The following is a 19,857-nucleotide window of genomic DNA, read 5'->3' on the forward strand; positions in this document are numbered from 1 at the left end:
TAAATATATATATATATATATATATATATATATCTTAATATATAAAATTGGATTTTGAAAGTTAGTCATTAACGAGATTCTGACATGTGTAAATGTTTATATTTAATAGGAAGAATTTGATTACAACAAAAATAAAATATTTTGTTTTAAAATATTAATAATGTAAAAAATAATTATCAAAAATTACAGAATTTATAAAAAAGTACAAAGTTTATTTAAATAATTATAAGGAGATTTTATATATATATTTCATAAAATTCGAAATTATAATATTATTTACTTCTTTTTAATTTTGAGTTATTAATTCTACAAAATAATATTAAAAAGGGATTAAGAAAAATATACAGTTAATTATTAATTCTAAATTTATAAATACTCACTTCTATATAAATATAGATCGTCTCATATTTAAATAATTTATTCAAAAACACTGGTTTCAACTTTGTTTAATTGAATTTTTTTTTTAATAAGAAGTTATTTTCTCCTTTTTCAGTTGGGAATATGTAAGATTAATATGTTGACCTAAAAAAAGATTAATATTGCGTCTTCTTTTCCTAATACTGTATTTTAAAATTTATTGTAGTATTTTTAGATTGTGTTATTTGATTTATATTTTCATCTTTGAATTATTTGGGATTCATATATTACCAGGCTTATAATTTTCTTTAGTTTCTTTAATTATGCCAACTTAATTTTCTTCTAATTTTTTAATCTTGATTGGTTGGTCATAAACCCTTTTTTTTTTGCAAACATAATTGTTACCATTATTCATTCAATCCCAAAGGACGATAACGAGTAGAAGCTCATCAACCTAATGAATGGATAAAATAGGCTAATCAAACACAAGCGTACAACAAACATAGATATATAGATTGGAATAAAATAAATCGTTGTTGATAGATCCATAGGAGCTCAAAGACTCTGACACCCTGGTTTGTGGAAAAGTTTAAAAGAATTGATTTGACCACATACGTCACCAAAATGAACTTATTTTTTCAGTCAAGGGTCCTGAGAGAACTTCATGATGGGTGAACTTCCTGGAAGTGATTGTCGAAACTGTGCGAGTGAGGACAAAACACAAGAAAAAATCATTTGTTGATTTGTAAGGTCGGTAAACAAGTTTTCAAAGCCTCCCAAATGTAACAAACCGGCCATCGAATATGGGTGGGTCCACGAGCCGGAAATAGATGTAGGGCTCATTTAGGAAGGTGTGCCCATGGACTGAGAGTGGACATGGGCTCACTAAGCAAGGTGTCTGTTGAGGCGTTACAGAGACAGAGGCTATATCATGGTGTGACAAAGACACTTCCACGAATACATTGAGAAATTTAACATTAGTCACTATCAAAAGATTTTGTGACGTTAGAAAAAAGTTTTTAGTTTAATTGGCTGTCGGAGCAAACCATTTTGAGATAGCAAAAAGACGTGAACATTTTCTCTCCACACCGGAGGAGGGCAGAGCCGAGGTTCTCTCTATGGTGAACACTACAAGAAAACAGGTGAACGAATACTGTAGAATTAGTCGTAACATAGTCGTTAAATAGTTTTCTACGACAATTTAGCGAGTAAACTATGTAGTAGCTTAAACTTTGTTGCCAAACCAAATAGTTGGTAAATATTCGTTATTTAGCGACTATATTGTGATTAATTGTCATTGTCGTGCCATTGTCGGGGTGTAGTCGTTAAATAGTTACTAAAGTTGGTGACTCATTAACGACTATTTTATGATTATTTAAGCAATAGTCGTTTAATCATCGTAAAATGTAACGACTAATAACCTACTATTTTACGACTGATTAGTCATTTATTATCTGTGACTATCTTCCGTCACTATCATCGTAATATATTGTTTTTTTTTCCTATCCTCATTTTAATTGTTTTATGAAATGGAGAACAAAGTACAAACCGATATATACACAATTAGAAAATAAAATGAAACTGACATTATAAACAAGTCCACCATCGAATTGAAACAAGATTTTAAACAAATCCACCATCGAACTAAAATCACAATATACAGAATTCCAAAATAGAATTCAAACGAAAAGCAAAGAAAGAAAGAGTTGATCTTGGAGCTGTTGATGGAAGATTGTTTGAGAGAGGATCCTCCTCAGATATTTCAGCTGTTTCAGAGGCCATAAAATCCATGAAGGCTGGATTAGTCTTGCGCAAAAACTTAGCCATCAAGGACAAGTGTTTGATCTCGTTCTTTTTCTCAGCCACAAGGAGAGCAATCTCTTTTTCTCGAGAAGCACCTTCAGCATTGAGAGTAGCATGAACTTCGATTTGACGTTGGGCTTCCTGCAGTTGCTCTTGCAATGTAAAAAACGCCTCAATTTGGGATGGTTGCTTGCCCTTGCGAAGAGTATCTTTGAGGCTTCCAAGTTGATACAAGACTCGGTGGTGAGTCTTATACCGGGATAGAGATGATGGCTTCACAAGCTGGCGGTCGCTTCTCTCTTTTGAAGGAAAGATGGTCGATGATGTAGATCTGACATGATGGCGGTCGCTTCTCTCGTGTGGGATCGGTAAAGGGGGAAGTGCTGGCGGATTGAAGTACACCACAGATATGTGATTGGTCTCTGATACAATACACGAACTTAGCCTTGTGGAATCTCACACACAAGACAAAGAACAAACTTATTCTCTCAAGAACACTTAAAGAGAAAAAGTAAGAAAATTCAGTATTTCATTGATAATCAAAGGTGGAAAATCGTACAAATGCTGCAGGGGGACTTTATAAGAGTACTTCAGCTAGCCCTAAGGCCGAAAATAAATGCAAAATAATGCAACAAAGGAAAGCAAATAAAATCAAACACAAAACCATTGTTTTTGGAAAGTAAATAAACTAATAAAAGAAAATGCTAAAGTAGACTTGATCTCTCTTGATGAGCAAGTCTTCTAGCCGTTGTTGGGGTTGGTGGGACTTGGAAGGATCGAAAATATTGAATAAGACTTACCTGGATGCGATCTAGGTCCAATAGACGTTCCTTGAACCACTTCTTGTACTACTCAATGAACTACTTCAAGGTTCTTGTCTTGTATTGGCTTGTTGGTTTGTTTAATGAAGTAGGGGTCTTCCTGGAGTTCCTCTAGAGTATCTTGATCAGCCTCTTGATGCTCGTTCATGTCCTCTATGTTTTGGTCTTGATCTTCACTATATTGATCGGAGGTGTAGCTTGTATCACACGTCTCTTGCAGATCCAATGTCTTCTCTTGGATTCTTGAGGTTCCTTGACCTGCCAAAAGAGGTTTCATACTTGGGGAACTGGTATGATCAAGGCTCATTTGGGTGAAGGCTTCAGCAAGCTCTTCCTCGGTAATGTGATCATGTCCATTATGGTGGCATGATGGTGGTACAGACCAGTTGACGTCCTTTAGATCTAGGGAGCTTACAATGTCTTGAACAGCTAGGTTAAACCTTGTCCTTAGCTGTTTAGCCTTTGATCTTGTCTTAGGGCCTTTTCGTACTTCTGGTACAGGATGTGGTACAGGATCTGGTTCAACGGTTTGGTTTGTAGGATCGATGTCCGCATCATTCCCTCCCTCTTCAGAAGGTTTTGTCCTCAAAACTGAATCTCCTGAATCATAAGCAGACAAGTCAGCTACATTAAAAGTGTGAGAAATTTTTACCTCATTTGGTAGCTCCAAATGGTAGGCATTGTCATTGATCTTCTCAAGAACTTGAAATGGACCGTCACCTCTTGGTGATAACTTAGAAGCTCGTTGTGTTGGAAATCTCTCGGGCCTCATATGCAACCAGACCCAATCTCCCAGTTTAAACATCTCCTTTCTTCCCCGATCAGCCTTGCGTTTGTTGTCGGCATTCTTCTTTTCCAAATTTGCTTTGGCTTTGTCATGCAACTTCTTGATGATTTCTCCTCTTCTTAGCCCATCTTGGCAAACCTGTTCTATCTGAGGCAATGGTGCTAAATCTAATGGAGACAAAGGGTTAATTCCATAGACTATCTCAAAAGGAGATAGTTTTGTAGCCGAATGGACAGCACGATTATAAGCAAAGTAGAGAGAGTTCGGTTTACCACTTCAGTTTGTCCATCCATTTAGGGATGACAAGTTGTAGAGAATAGAAGCTTGGTACCTAACTTTCTCCAAAGTGTCTTCCAAAAGTGACTCAAGAACTTGGTGTCACGACCAGAGACTATTGTCCTTGGAATTCCATGGAGGCGCACCACTTCCTTGAAGAACAAATTTGTGGTTTGAGTCGCATCATTGGTCTTGTCACACGGGATGAAGTGTGCCATCTTGGAGAACCAGTCCACAACAACAAAGATTGAATCCTTGTGTTTAATCTTTGGCAATCCTAAGACAAAGTCCATAGAAATATCTACCCAAGGGGCGTTAGGAATAGGTAATGGTAAGTAAAGACCAAGAGGATGTAACCTGGATTTTTCTTTGTGACAAACAATGCATCAAGCACAAAATCTCTCAACGTCTTTCTTGAGATGGGGCCAAAAGAAGTGTTCCATTACCACGGCCAAGGTTTTGTCGACACCAAAGTGACCCATCAAACCTCCACCATGTGCTTCAGTGAGGATCAAGTCTCGCATGGAACCTTGAGGAATACACAACCGCTTGTCTCTAAATAGAAACCCATCCTGCAAGTAGAATACTTTGTATGCTCCTTTGCCACACTCCTTGTAGCACTCTCCAAATTCTGGGTCATCTTTGTACAACTCTTTGATATGCTCAAATCCCATTACTTTAGCCTCCATAGTAGCTATGAGAGCATATCTTCTTGACAAAGCATCAGCAACCACATTCTCTTTGCCCTTCTTATACTTTATCACATATGGGAACGTCTCAATGAACTCCAACCACTTTGCATGTCTCCTCTTAAGTGAAGTCTGACCCTTGAAATGCTTGAGGGTTTCATGATCGGTGTGAATGATGAATTTCTTGGATAACAAGTAATGTTGCCACGTTTCTAGTGCTTGAACTAAGGCATAAAGCTCCTTGTCGTAGGTCGGATAGTTCAACGTAGCTCCACTCAACTTCTCACTGAAGAAAGCCACGGGTCTTTTTCTCTGATGTAGTACAGCTCCAATTCCCAAGCATGATGCATCACACTCTACTTCAAACATAACTTCAAAATCTGGGAGGGCTAAGACCGGTGCTTCTGTGAGCCTCTCTTTTAATGTGTTGAAGGACTTTTCTTGAGCTTCTCCCCATGACAAAGGCACATTTTTCTTGATCACTGCAGTCATTGGTGCAGCCACTGTACTAAAATCCCTGACAAACCTCCTGTAGAAGCTTGCGAGACCATGAAAGCTGTGAACGTGTCTAATCGAAGTTGGAGTAGGCCATTCTCTTATTGCCTTAATCTTCTCCTCATCCACCTGTAGGCCGTGTTTACTCACTACAAAACCTAAGAACACACACTTATCAGTACAAAAGGAGCACTTCTTTAGGTTAGCATAAAGGCCTTCCTTCCGAAGTGTTTTCAAAATTAACCCTAGATGTTTAATGTGATCAGAATGGCACTTACTGTAAATAAGTATGTCATCAAAATAAACAACAACAAATTTACCAATAAATGGCCTTAGAACCTGGTTCATTAGTCGAATGAAGGTGCTTGGGGCGTTGGTTAACCCAAATGGCATGACAAGCCACTCATAGAGACCTTGCTTGGTTTTAAACGTGGTTTTCCACTCGTCTCCTTCCCTTATTCGGACCATGTGATAGCCGCTCCTCAAGTCAATTTTGGAGAAGACGGTTGCACCACTTAACTCGTCCAACATGTCGTCTAGTCTTGGAATGGGGTGTCAATACTTGATGGTGGTATTGTTGATTGCTCGACAGTCTACACACATCCTCCATGTACCATCCTTCTTTGGAACTAAGAGAGCTAGTACCGCACCCGGGCTGAGGCTCTCTCTGATGTTCCCTTTATCCATTAGGTCACGCACTTGCTTCTCTAACTCCTTAGACTCCTCCGGATTCATTCGGTAAGCTGGTTTGTTTGGGAGCAGAACCGGGTACAAGATCAATATGATGTTCAATGCCACATATAGGGGGGTAATTCTGGTGGTATCTCCTCCGGAAACACGTCTTTGTATTGATCTAGTACAGCTTGTATTTCAGCGGGTAGTTCAAGCTCACTTTTACCTGTACTTAAACATTCTTTGAACAACATTAGTAGCACGGTGCCCTTGCCACTCATGGTTTTACAAACCTCATTGGATCTCAAATAAAGGTTAGAAGTCCTTACCTCGACCTCTTTGTTCATGTGTTTTTGCAACTCATGAACTTCAGAAGGACTTAAAGGGGCAAGGTTGAACTTACGGTCATTGTGCGTGAAAGTGTAATGGTTTGTTCGACCGACGTGAGTTGTAGCTCGGTCAAACTGCCATGGTCTTCCCAGAAGAAGATGTCCGGCTCTCATTGGAACTACATCGCAAATAACTTAATCTTGGTATTTCCCAACGCTGAATGATACAGTAACTTGTTCAGCAATTTTCAGCTTGGTGTCATCGTTCAGCCAATTAAGTTTGTATGGCCTCGGGTGCTTTGTTTTCTGAAGACCTAACCTGTCCAACATATACTTGCTAGCAACATTAGTACAAGAACCACCATCAATAATCAAGTTACATACCTTGTTCTTGATTGTGCATCGAGTGTGGAAAATAGTTTCCCTTTGAACTTTCTCCTCGGGGTTGACAAGTACACTCAGCATACGTCGGATCACAAGAAATTCTCCTGTGTCGGGATACTCCACGTCATTCTCCGGATCAGTATGGTACTCATATTGCTCGTCTTGAGACTCATAGTCTCTACTAGCTGTGACAATCATCACCCTTCGGTTCAGACGTTCTCTCGCCAAGTGTCCCCTGCCTTGACATTTAAAACAAGTAATGTCACGGGCACGAGATTGACTAGTGTTAGGGAACTTACCTGGTTCGGGTTTAGAGGTTTTAGGTACCTCATTAGACTTGTTCTTGAACCTAGAGTCATTTTCCACGGNTAACTTGTTCAGCAATTTTCAGCTCGGTGTCATCGTTCAGCCACCTAAGTTTGTATGGCCTCGGGTGCTAACCTGTCAACCATATACTTGCTAGCAATATTAGTACAAGAACCTCCATCAATAATCAAGTTACATACCTTGTTCTTGATTGTGCATCGAGTGTGGAAAATATTTTCCCTTTGAACTTTCTCCTCGGAGTTGACAAGTACACTCAACATACGTCGGATCACAAGAAGTTCTCCTGTGTCGGGATACTCCACGTCATTCTCCGGATCAGTACGGTACTCATCTTGCTCGTCTTGAGACTCATAGTCTCCACTAGGTGTGACAATCATCACCCTTTGGTTCGGACATTCTCTCGCCATGTGTCCCCTGCCTTGACATTTAAAACAAGTAATGTCACGGGTACGAGACTGACTAGTGTTAGGGAACTTACCTGGTTCGGGTTTAGAGGTTTTAGGTGCCTCATTAGTCTTGTTCTTAAACCTAGAGTCATTTTCCACGGTTTTGCTTTTGTCCATGCTCCGGCTGTTGCTTGCATTCCAAGGCGTGTTGTTTCTAGTATGGTTCATTAAAGACATCTTACGCTGGATTTGCTTCTCTACTTGTACAGCCTTGTGAAGTAGTTCATGTAGGGTGCTGTAGTTCGATGTACCCACCTTTCGGGCTATACGCTCTTGCAAGCTGTCAATGAATTGAGCCATTAGGGACTCACTCGATTCNTTGTTCTTGATTGTGCATCGAGTGTGGAAAATATTTTCCCTTTGAACTTTCTCCTCGGAGTTGACAAGTACACTCAACATACGTCGGATCACAAGAAGTTCTCCTGTGTCGGGATACTCCACGTCATTCTCCGGATCAGTACGGTACTCATCTTGCTCGTCTTGAGACTCATAGTCTCCACTAGGTGTGACAATCATCACCCTTTGGTTCGGACATTCTCTCGCCATGTGTCCCCTGCCTTGACATTTAAAACAAGTAATGTCACGGGTACGAGACTGACTAGTGTTAGGGAACTTACCTGGTTCGGGTTTAGAGGTTTTAGGTGCCTCATTAGTCTTGTTCTTAAACCTAGAGTCATTTTCCACGGTTTTGCTTTTGTCCATGCTCCGGCTGTTGCTTGCATTCCAAGGCGTGTTGTTTCTAGTATGGTTCATTAAAGACATCTTACGCTGGATTTGCTTCTCTACTTGTACAGCCTTGTGAAGTAGTTCATGTAGGGTGCTGTAGTTCGATGTACCCACCTTTCGGGCTATACGCTCTTGCAAGCTGTCAATGAATTGAGCCATTAGGGACTCACTCGATTCTTCCAGCTCCAATGAGTTCATGAGCTTCTCAAACTCCTCAAAATACTCATCCACAATCCTTGTTCCCTGAGATAATTTTCTAAAACGTTTTTGTAAGTCTCGTTGATAATTATCAGGTACATACCTCAACCTCAAGAGGTACTTCATGTCGCCCCAACTGCTGATGGTAGCAAACCGCTGCCTCCTTCTATCGGTTACCGTCCTATCCCACCATGACAAGGCATTGTTAGTGAGCTGCGCCGATGCAAGGGCTACCTTTCGGGCTTCTCCATAGCCATAACATTGAAATATGTATTCCTTACGTCTCTCCCAGTCCATGTAAACCTCCGGATTAGACTTTCCTGCAAAAGTAGGAGGTATTAGTTTAACATCTCGATTTTTTTCTCTTGGTTCTACCTCTCTAGCACGGTTCCGCATCAAAGGATCTTCTCTCCGCTGATGTTGACGCCTTAATGGATCTGGTGGTGGATCATCATCATCATCCATGTCAATGGATTCGTCTTCCTCGTCGCGGACATTCCTTTGTTCTGGATCTGGTCCAACGTCAACCCTCGCTTGAGGTTGCTCCAAACGGCCTATCCTATCGCCGAGTCCTCTCAACTGCTCTGTGAGGGTTCTCATCATTTGCATCATGGCGTCTTGGGGTATATCTATGTTTTCTCCCATAGTGAGTGTCTAGAACGGATCTGTGCTTAGACAAAAACAACAAAGGATCAACGTACCACAGAAGTTGAAAAGGGAAATGTCAAAGAAAATAAAGGAAACTTTTTTTTTTTTTTGAAATTTTAAGAATGACAAGCAATATTAGACAATAAAAGCAATGAAACAAAAGCTGAAAATATATATATATATATATATATTTTTTTTTAAATGCGAGATGAACTAGTACGACAACTAATACAGAGAGTGAAACAGACGACTTGAGGAAACAAATTGAAAATATATATATATATATTTTTTAAAGTTTGTAAATTAAAGCTTAAACAAACTAGAGATAAGGCTGTGAAATAAAAGAAACTAGGATTTTTTTTTTAATAAAATAAAACAAAAGCTATAAATCAAATGAAAGTAAATGGAAAAGATAATCCTGGCAAGGAAACAGCGTGAACTGTGCTCTGATACCAGATGATACAAGACTCGGTGGTGAGTCTTATACCGGGATAGAGATGTTGGCTTCACAAGCTGGCGGTCGCTTCTCTCTTGTGAAGGAAAGATGGTCGATGATGTAGATCTGACACGATGGCGGTCGCTTCTCTCGTGTGGGATCGGTAAAAGGGGAAGTGCTGGCGGATTGAAGTACACTACAGAGATGTGATTGGTCTCTGATACAGTACACAAACTTAGCCTTGTGGAATCTCACACACAAGACAAAGAACAAGCTTATTCTCTCAAGAACACTTAAAGAGAAAAAGTAAGAAAATTCAGTATTTTATTGATAATCAAAGTTGAAAAATCGTACAAATGCTGCAGGGGGACTTTATAAGTCCTTCAGCTAGCCCTAAGGCCGAAAATAAATGCAAAATAATGCAACAAAGGAAAGCAAATAAAATCAAACACAAAACCATTGTTTTTGGAAAGTAAATAAACTAATAAAAGAAAATGCTAAAGTAGACTTGATCTCTCTTGATGAGCAAGTCTTCTAGCCGTTGTTGGGGTTGGTGGGACCTGCAAGGATCGAAAATATTGAATAAGACTTACCTGGATGCGATCTAGGTCCAATAGACGTTCCTTGAACCACTTCTTGTACTACTCGATGAACTACTTCACGGTTCTTGTCTTGTATTGGCTTGTTGGTTTGTTTACTGAAGTAGGGGTCTTCCTGGAGTTCCTCTAGAGTATCTTGATCAGCCTCTTGATGCTCGTTCATGTCCTCTATGTCTTGGTCTTGATCTTCACTATATTGATCGGAGGTGTAGCTTGTATCACACGTCTCATGCAGATCCAATGTCTTCTCTTGGATTCTTGAGGTTCCTTGACCTGCCAAAAGAGGTTTCATACCTGGGGAACTGGTCTGATCAAGGCTCATTTGGGTGAAGGCTTCAGCAAGCTCTTCCTCGGTAATGTGATCATGTCCATTATGGTGGCATGATGGTGGTACAGACCAGTTGACGTCCTTCAGCTCTAGGGAGCTTACAATGTCTTGAACGGCTAGGTTAAACCTTGTCCTTAGCTGTTTAGCCTTTGATCGTGTCATAGGGCCTTTTCGTACTTCTGGTACAGGATGTGGTACATGATCTGGTTCAACGGTTTGGTTTGTAGGATCGATGTCCGCATCACAAGTCCATAAGGAGTTCCTCGTGAATCCCTCTCAGTGCACTGTGAAAAGAAAGAAAAAAATAGTAAATAAAGAGCATAACAAATGCATGATTGACTATTAATCTGTATATTTTCGAAATGTTACTTTACCTCAAGAAAGATGGCAGTATATACATCACTGGTGAGCTCCCGAGGGTGTGAAGTACCATCTGAAAGATATGAATCTTTCTCGAGCTCAGGCAACTTCTTTTCCACCTTCTTCTGATACGCTTTGTGGATTTTCTCTGCCTTCCCATCAACATAAGAACAATCCGGCTTTGTATGTGTTTTGTAAAAAGCTTCACCCATACTGACCTCCCTTCCCAATTCCTCTTCCTGCAGTGTTACAAATTAAAGAATGGTTATGATAGTGTTTTAAGTTAGAAATGAGATAAATGTATTACAAAAATTAGAAATGACTTAGTACCAGATCGTCTTGGATTTCTCTATATGACTTAGGGCCTGCTAAGTGGATGTGAGGACCGAGACCATTATGGTCAGACTTATGACAATTGGAGTAGGTGACACTCCTTTGCTGTTGTTCTTCAGTATCCCAGTTATCAACCATATCTTGCCAGAGAGTATCGCTAATCCATGTAGGTTTAACTCGACTAGTCCTTGCATAGCTAACCATGCCCTTCATATGCCGTTTACAGATGGTTTTGAAATGTTCTTGAACAGTTCCTGTTATCAAAGGATCCTAGGTGTGAGTTTTCTACAAAACAAAGAGAGAAGGAATTATGTTAGTGAAAACTCCATGAAGGAAAGAAAACATGTAGAAAACAAGTTTATTACACCATTCTTACCGCAAACTCCATGAAGTACCTATCTTTTCTATCGGGAGGCACACAAGTCCANTGCAGATCCAATGTCTTCTCTTGGATTCTTGAGGTTCCTTGACCTGCCAAAAGAGGTTTCATACCTGGGGAACTGGTCTGATCAAGGCTCATTTGGGTGAAGGCTTCAGCAAGCTCTTCCTCGGTAATGTGATCATGTCCATTATGGTGGCATGATGGTGGTACAGACCAGTTGACGTCCTTCAGCTCTAGGGAGCTTACAATGTCTTGAACGGCTAGGTTAAACCTTGTCCTTAGCTGTTTAGCCTTTGATCGTGTCATAGGGCCTTTTCGTACTTCTGGTACAGGATGTGGTACATGATCTGGTTCAACGGTTTGGTTTGTAGGATCGATGTCCGCATCACAAGTCCATAAGGAGTTCCTCGTGAATCCCTCTCAGTGCACTGTGAAAAGAAAGAAAAAAATAGTAAATAAAGAGCATAACAAATGCATGATTGACTATTAATCTGTATATTTTCGAAATGTTACTTTACCTCAAGAAAGATGGCAGTATATACATCACTGGTGAGCTCCCGAGGGTGTGAAGTACCATCTGAAAGATATGAATCTTTCTCGAGCTCAGGCAACTTCTTTTCCACCTTCTTCTGATACGCTTTGTGGATTTTCTCTGCCTTCCCATCAACATAAGAACAATCCGGCTTTGTATGTGTTTTGTAAAAAGCTTCACCCATACTGACCTCCCTTCCCAATTCCTCTTCCTGCAGTGTTACAAATTAAAGAATGGTTATGATAGTGTTTTAAGTTAGAAATGAGATAAATGTATTACAAAAATTAGAAATGACTTAGTACCAGATCGTCTTGGATTTCTCTATATGACTTAGGGCCTGCTAAGTGGATGTGAGGACCGAGACCATTATGGTCAGACTTATGACAATTGGAGTAGGTGACACTCCTTTGCTGTTGTTCTTCAGTATCCCAGTTATCAACCATATCTTGCCAGAGAGTATCGCTAATCCATGTAGGTTTAACTCGACTAGTCCTTGCATAGCTAACCATGCCCTTCATATGCCGTTTACAGATGGTTTTGAAATGTTCTTGAACAGTTCCTGTTATCAAAGGATCCTAGGTGTGAGTTTTCTACAAAACAAAGAGAGAAGGAATTATGTTAGTGAAAACTCCATGAAGGAAAGAAAACATGTAGAAAACAAGTTTATTACACCATTCTTACCGCAAACTCCATGAAGTACCTATCTTTTCTATCGGGAGGCACACAAGTCCAAGTATAATATGGACCATCGAATTTATTTATAAAAATCTTGGTAATCTTCCGAACAAGTGAGGCTTTTTTGTCCCGATCAAACCTCCACACAATTGGTAAACAATGATAGTAAGCATAGAGGCAACAAATCAGACAATTAAATTTATTAACTGAGACAATCAACAAATCAGACAATCAATGAAGAAGACTTAGACAATCATATAGTCATACAATAACTCAGACAATCAAATACTAATTGTTTGTCAGATCAGTTAGAAAGCAAACTAAAAAATCAATCAATCCGAGTATGCGAAAGAGATTATGTGGCATCTTTCATGATCAAACAAAGTCTTAGTACCAATTGCAATAAGAACCAAATCTAAGTTTTAATTAACCGAATCAAACAATCTAATTCCACACTATTCAAAGGAAATTATCTAAGAAATCCTTAGATAAAAAATTGACTTAATTAACCGAAGTCTAATTGATAAAAAATCCTTTGTACCAATTACAATATCAATCGAAGTCTAAAAAGAAGGAATACATATTAAGAACAAGATTGCATCGTGCTAGACTAAAATAATTACACATCAATCAAAAAATTATACAAAGACATGAAACTTACCAAGTCGTGTTGGGCAACCGTTTGGGAGAGAGAACGGTCGTAAACTTCTCACGGCCACAAATAGTAAGCAGGGCAGTTAGAGACTGTATTGTGTCATCCTGGAGTTGAGGTTGAGGCTCTTAGTTGTTACCTTGAGAAGACAGTTGATTATGACCATGAGAGTGAGGTGGAGCCAGCGGATGATCCTCCAGTTGATCCGGTGGATTGTTCTGAACTTCAGGTGTCGAAAAATGCGGCTGGGGAAGTCGATTGACGGAGTTCTGGAAAAGCATCTGTGGCAGTGGGAAGTTTTGGAAATGGGGGGCTGTCTGTTGAGGGTTAACACGTTGTTGCTCTTGGGGCGTGTGCGTCGGAGGAATTGGAGCCGCCGGCGTGAAATTGTACTGAGGAGGAAGAGGGTTGGTTCTTCTTACGGTTGCGGATGAGTTAGAGGGTCCAACTCTCTGAGAAAGGTTGGGTGCAACCTTTCTCTTTTTCAACTTCTTAGCCGCAGTATTCGAAGACATCGAATGATTATGAGAAAGAAGATGAATCAAATTTTAGGTTAGGAAGATTGAAGAAGGAGATGGGTTAGAGGGCGTTTAGGTTTAGGTTTAGATCGAGATCGAAGAATGAAGATGGGTGAGAAATAAGATTTAGGGTTAGAAGGAGGAAGAAATCGGAGATGTGTGAAGGAGGAAGAAATCAGAGATGGGTGAGTGTGAGTGGCGTTTAGGTTTAGAAGTAGGTTTAGGATGAAAGAAGAAAGAATATGGGTAAGAAAGAAGATGATTCGATGAAGAAGGTTTTGGGCCGTAATGGTTTTAGGCCAAAATTTCTTTTGGCCTAATAATATTTTCGGTTTTACACCATATAATTTAAACGTTTTGGTACTAATCTCAAAAGAGAAAGTGGCTGAGATGGTTAATGTAGTCAGATTAGAGTCTTGAGACTTGGGTTTGAGTAACCTCAGTGTTAAATGTTTTTTTTTTCTTTCTTCAACAAAAAAAAAGGTTTTGTAAACAGGTGTGAAACCAAATATATTGAAAAACAGCTAATAATTTAATATAGTTTGTGATTTCACATTACATATAAATGAAAGTACATAATTTCTATTACATAGCTTAAAGCACCAATATGAAAATTAGATACCTTTAAATGTGTAATAATATCCAAAACCTTATATAAAAATTTACCCTTTATATTTATATTGCACTAAATAATATAACTGAGTTTTAGTGATCATATTGGAAGAAAAAACTTATGTTTTATTGGGCATTATAAAAATACAATATGTTATGGGTTTTTCCAAAAACTCATATGATCTTGACATGTCTCAAATCTTTCTAAAACAAAATTAGAAATATACAACAAATTTAAAATTCTAAGTTAGTAACTCATATAATCAACTATATTTGCTAAATTCTAAATTAGTAACTAAAGTATTTACTACTATATTCAGCGACTATTTGGGGACAATATTTTCATCTTCTTAGTTTCATCGCTATTTAGTCGCCATTTACCGACAAATTTAGGGACTATGTTATTTTGTCGCAATTTAACGACTAATAACCGACTACTTTCTTTTTGTCACTAAACAGTCGCCACGCAGTAGCTCCATAGTCGCTAAATTTAGTGACCACTGGTTTAGTCGTCAAATGTAGTTGGAAATACCCTGTTTTCTTGTAGTGGAAGAAGGTTGGACACAAGGTTATCTATCCAAGGGAGGAAGGCAGAGGAGGTTGGACGCAAGGTTACTCCAAGGGAGGAAGGCGGAGCTAAGGTTCTCTCCATCGTGGAGGAGGTTAGACGCAAGGTTCTCTCTATAAGGGATGAGGGCGGAGCTGAGTTTTTTTCCATGGTGGTCATACATTATTGTGATGATACATCATCGATTAGTATATTATGTAATATATTTTTTATTCAAAATGGTTTTTTGAGCCAACAATTTTAGTAATTAAAGAACTATGCAGAAGTGAAAGTAAAATAGTTGGCTTAATGTGTTTATATAGACATTTTCTTGGTGGTGATAAAAAATATATTTGTAACATAGAGTATATTTATAGGTAAAAAATACACTTTTAATAGTAACATACATAAAATATTTGTAAATGGATATAAATCAGTGTATTATAACAAAAATAAAATTTATAAATAACATACAACAAATTTTAATATATTTTTGTTAAATTTAATTTAATTTATAAAACTTTTAACCCATACATCGGACGTGTCCTCATCTAGTAATATATACTTATGAGTTTGAAGAAAAGAAGACACATGTCAAGTAGATAGAGTGTCACTTATCAACTCCTCAAAGCATGAATTTGAGATAACCTTACTTTATTATATTGAATTTAATATGTAATGATATAATCAAATTTAATGAAAAAGGTGTATTTGGTTTTGATATTTTTTTAATATAAGATAATATAACTAAATTAGAAGAAAATATAATATACACTTATGATTTTGAAAAAAGAAGACACATGCCAAATAGACAGAGGGCCACTTGTCAACTCCTCAAAGCATAAATTTGAGAGAACCTTACTTTATTATATACTAGAAGTTATCCCGTGCGTAGCACGGATTTAACTTACATTGTTGTTCAATTTTAGTAATTTGAAGTTTATTAGTTTTTATTTGTTTACTCAGTAATGATTATTTTTGTGATTTTAAAATATACTGATCATATTAATTTTTCTGGGTTCATTTGTTTGATGTTATTTGAGTTTTCATTTTATATATAGTATTAGAGTATTTCAACACATGGAGATACTTTTGATTACATATTAGAGTGTTTATGGTTTTTTTCACTTTAGTTTTTTCATACATATTAGAGCATGTGTATTGCATATAATATTATTTTTTTATGTTGAGAAATTTTGGAACATCTTTCTAATATGTAAATTTGTTAGAAATATCATTTTTGAGATACATTTTTTCAAAAATAACTTTCTTCGAACATTTTCATTTTTGCCCTCTTTTACACAAATTACAGTACGTTAAATTAATTTGAAGAATTTTTTTTTAAGGTCTGGGTTCTCTATTTTACATTTAGGATATATTTTTGATGGGTAGTGTTTAGTATTTGGAGTCTACAATTTAGAATTTAGTCTTTTTATACATAGAAAATGAGTATTTTTGAAAATGAACAACATCAAAAGGTATTATTGAAAAGTGACATAGGAAAATTGGTATTTTTGAAAATGCGGTATTTGATACTAAGATTCCTAAAAATATATGATACCAATATACAATTAGCATATACTACTCACTATAGATGTCAAATTAATCAGATATAGTATAGAAATTTGCAACTCATATCGTACCATGAGATAAAAAGACATTACAAGCTTAACAACATAGTTTTTAAAGCATATGATAGTAACATACAATTTTCCTTTTTTATAATAGTTTAAAATACATTTTTTTCTTAAATATGAAGAATAATGAGAAACTAAATTTATAATGGAAAGACTCATATGCATCGTCCAATAATAAGAAGTTGCTTTACCACATGAATGCCCAAAAGGAAAAAAAAAAATAGAGATTCTAAAATATAAGAAATGAACAAAACCTAACATGTTGAACTTATTAAATCATGATAGTTCATTTTTTTCATGATATAGTAATATTAACACAACCAACAACCACGACAACCTGAAGTAAAAATAAAACATGGTTCAAAGCCCGACCCAAAGGCCAAGCAAGTGAAGCCAAGGATTAAGAAGTCAATTTTTCTGGGGCATATTTTAGACCAAAAGTTTTAGGTCTTATGTAGGAAAAAAATTTATAAGTTCAGTTATTATTAGATTTTTTTATAAGTTCGCAAAAATTTAGAAGTTCAAGTTTTATATAAGAAAACAAAATATTATTCATGTAGATATATCCAATTTACAGATGAAATTTTATTAGGTTTATGTAAAAACCTATTTCATCTTTTGAATTGTTGGTGAATGAACATTAGATTAATGTTAATTAAACTTGTTGTTACTGATACATAAAGTAAACTTCAATTTCGAAAAAAAATTATGTAAGTCTAATAAAAAAAATTCCATATTCGAAAAGTTCTAAAACAATAATGGGTTATTAGGTAATATGATATTTATTTTCGTAGAAAGGTTTAAACGAACATAATAACATAGAAAAAACAAAGAAAAATGTGAGTAAACAAAGCGAACTAAAATATTGAAATAATTTTTTATATTACTATTTTTATAATTTTATTTACAAAGGGTTTTTAGAAAAACATTCCGTATGACATCTAAAATTGCGGGACCGGTCTATGGAGAGTAGGAAAAACATACATAAACACTCTAGTGAATAAATTAATTTGTCAAACATTTTCAGATAATTTTTTTCCGTAGTACTAATGCGAACAACAAACATGATAACATGGAAAAAAAACAAATGTTGAAATTTTTTTTATGGGCCAGTAGTTACTTAGATCCAAATTACAAATGAATTTAGTTAATTAAGTCCAAATAACAAAATAAGATAGGTGTTAGATAAATAACATGCCATGTGTCAACTTTTTACCAAAAGTTGAGAAAAATCTTCTCATATTATATAAGATAAGATACCTTTAATGCAGTGGCAGAAGTTAAATCTATTTGTAGAAGGCACCACGAGAAGATATAATGTTCTAGCATAGGAAAGTTATGTTTGTGTTTATCTTAAAATCAACTCTCCAAAATAAGAATGTGTATATAGGTATGATATATATAAATAATCAGATTGACTTTGTAAAGTTCTCCATTTTCAGATTGTTGTTAATCTCGATTATTCTGAAAATATTGTATTTTCACAAATGTCCCTTTATTATTTGATCCGGCTATTATGATATTTTGAGAACATTTTTAAATTTAATATTATTTAGATAAAATAATATATATATATATATATTTTAGTTACTCTTGATAAATTATCTTAAAATACTCAAAAAAATGCCAGAACATTCGTCAACCTAGCTTATACAAGATATTAATCGTTATCATCCCATGAGAGTTGGCATAACTGTCCCAATTACGGATTAACTTCGGCTTGGCATTCACAGCATACCTGCGTGAACCAAACAATATCATATAAGTGAGAACACGTCTTATATGCAACGTTCATTAACATTTTTACTTATATAAATATTAACCTTCATACCTTGTTTTCTTTTAACCAATTTGAAACGCAATCCTTATGGAAGGCATGCTTGCATGGTAACATAGTTATCTTATCTCCCTTCTCATAGCCGACTGCACATAGGGAACACCTACAAGGATCACACAAACAAAATAATTAAAATCATAGTCGTAACCGGATCTTACTTTTAGAATCACCACAGACTAACCATAAAATACCTAGATTAATCAAAGACTGACACAGACTAACCATAGTAAATACTGACGATATAGAACTAAAGTCACATTTGGTATTAAAAAAAATTGAAACAAACAAATATGAAATGATATGATCTTACTCGTTTGTATCGGGAACAAATGATCTCCTTCTCCACCAGGTTTTGCGACGGTACTTTTGAGTTGGTAATCCAGAGATAACATCTTCTATTTCATTTTCTGGATTGTTGTTCTCAGTAGTAGCAGTTTGATTAGGTAAACTACTTCCTCCACTAGTCTGAAATTTAATCAAACGCAATTGGTTTGTGACAATCTTTTACAAGAACAAGATTTGTAACAATTGTTAAAAGATATGTAATATATATAAAAAAGGATTTGGGATTACCGAAGGAACATCATGTTGAGAATTGTTCGGAGGATTTTCTAAGGATTGAAGAAAACAGAGAAAAAAACGTTAGCATTTATAATACAAAGTTTACTGCGAAGCCACAAGTAAATCTTCTGTATAACAAAATTCGATCATTTTTTTTTTTAATCACGTTATTAATTTAAATAAAGATTAATCTGCCAAGAATTTGCATGAGACATACAAAATCACCTTCCATGGCATGCAAACTTTTTACAAATTCTTCATGTTCCTGTAATTGCAACATATTTGCATATTCTTCATCAGCTTGTATGGAAAGCGCTTCTGTAAATATATTTCAATACAATTAGTAGTTATAATAAACAAAGAACCGCACAATATGTAATTATAATATAAGAAATGAATAATCATTTAATAACACATAATTTATATAATGAAAATTAAATCATGAAATCATTTGCATATATATATAATTTATTTACCTTCTCTTTGTTTAATTATCAACGCAATTTCATCAGGGTTGTATAAATCATCAAACTGCAAATCTATCCCTAATGCTATTGCTTCATCAATGGCTGCCTGACTTAGGGGTTGAGACATTGGTGTTTTGTTGAGCTTTGGAATGACATAAGATAGCCGAGAGATTGCCCCCAAATATAATTGAACTCTGATCTCTATGCTATTAACCAATATATATTACACGAACTAATTCACACCACAATATTTCTCAATTGTTCTAATAAATATACATAGATTTTTAGGTTGTTTTTTTGGTAAAAGGGTTTTAACTTCTTTTGACTATTCTATAAAGATGATCAAGGTTAATAAATAAAATGACAGATAGTGTATTTATTAGAATTAATTAGATTACAACACATGTAAAATAATATTAAATA

At 36.2% G+C, this 19,857-nt stretch overlaps 1 protein-coding gene across 1 annotated transcript; it reads right to left on the bottom strand.

Moving 5' to 3' along the window:
• LOC104761221 (E3 ubiquitin ligase BIG BROTHER-related-like) lies at positions 18,174–19,632 on the bottom strand. Its single transcript, XM_010484260.2, has 6 exons — positions 19,444–19,632; positions 19,193–19,285; positions 18,980–19,017; positions 18,717–18,871; positions 18,401–18,509; positions 18,174–18,307 (listed from the first exon to the last, which is right to left on the bottom strand). Exons 1-6 carry the CDS (start codon positions 19,559–19,561, stop codon positions 18,272–18,274), a joined length of 549 nt encoding a protein of 182 aa, XP_010482562.1. The 5' UTR covers positions 19,562–19,632; the 3' UTR covers positions 18,174–18,271.

Source organism: Camelina sativa, chromosome 18, assembly GCF_000633955.1.
Source record: "Camelina sativa cultivar DH55 chromosome 18, Cs, whole genome shotgun sequence".
Taxonomy (NCBI): Eukaryota; Viridiplantae; Streptophyta; class Magnoliopsida; order Brassicales; family Brassicaceae; genus Camelina; species Camelina sativa.

Bases quoted from the DNA above. Each gene is read 5' to 3' on its own strand.
- LOC104761221 (XM_010484260.2), bottom strand. From the start codon at position 19,561: ATGTCTCAACCCCTAAGTCAGGCAGCCATTGATGAAGCAATAGCATTA. The intron at 19,286-19,443 runs GTAAATAAATTA...ATATATTTACAG, and splicing joins GATAATTAAACAAAGAGAAG to AAGCGCTTTCCATACAAGCT. The intron at 18,510-18,716 runs GTAAGATCATAT...TGATCCTTGTAG, and splicing joins TTTGTTCCCGATACAAACGA to GTGTTCCCTATGTGCAGTCG.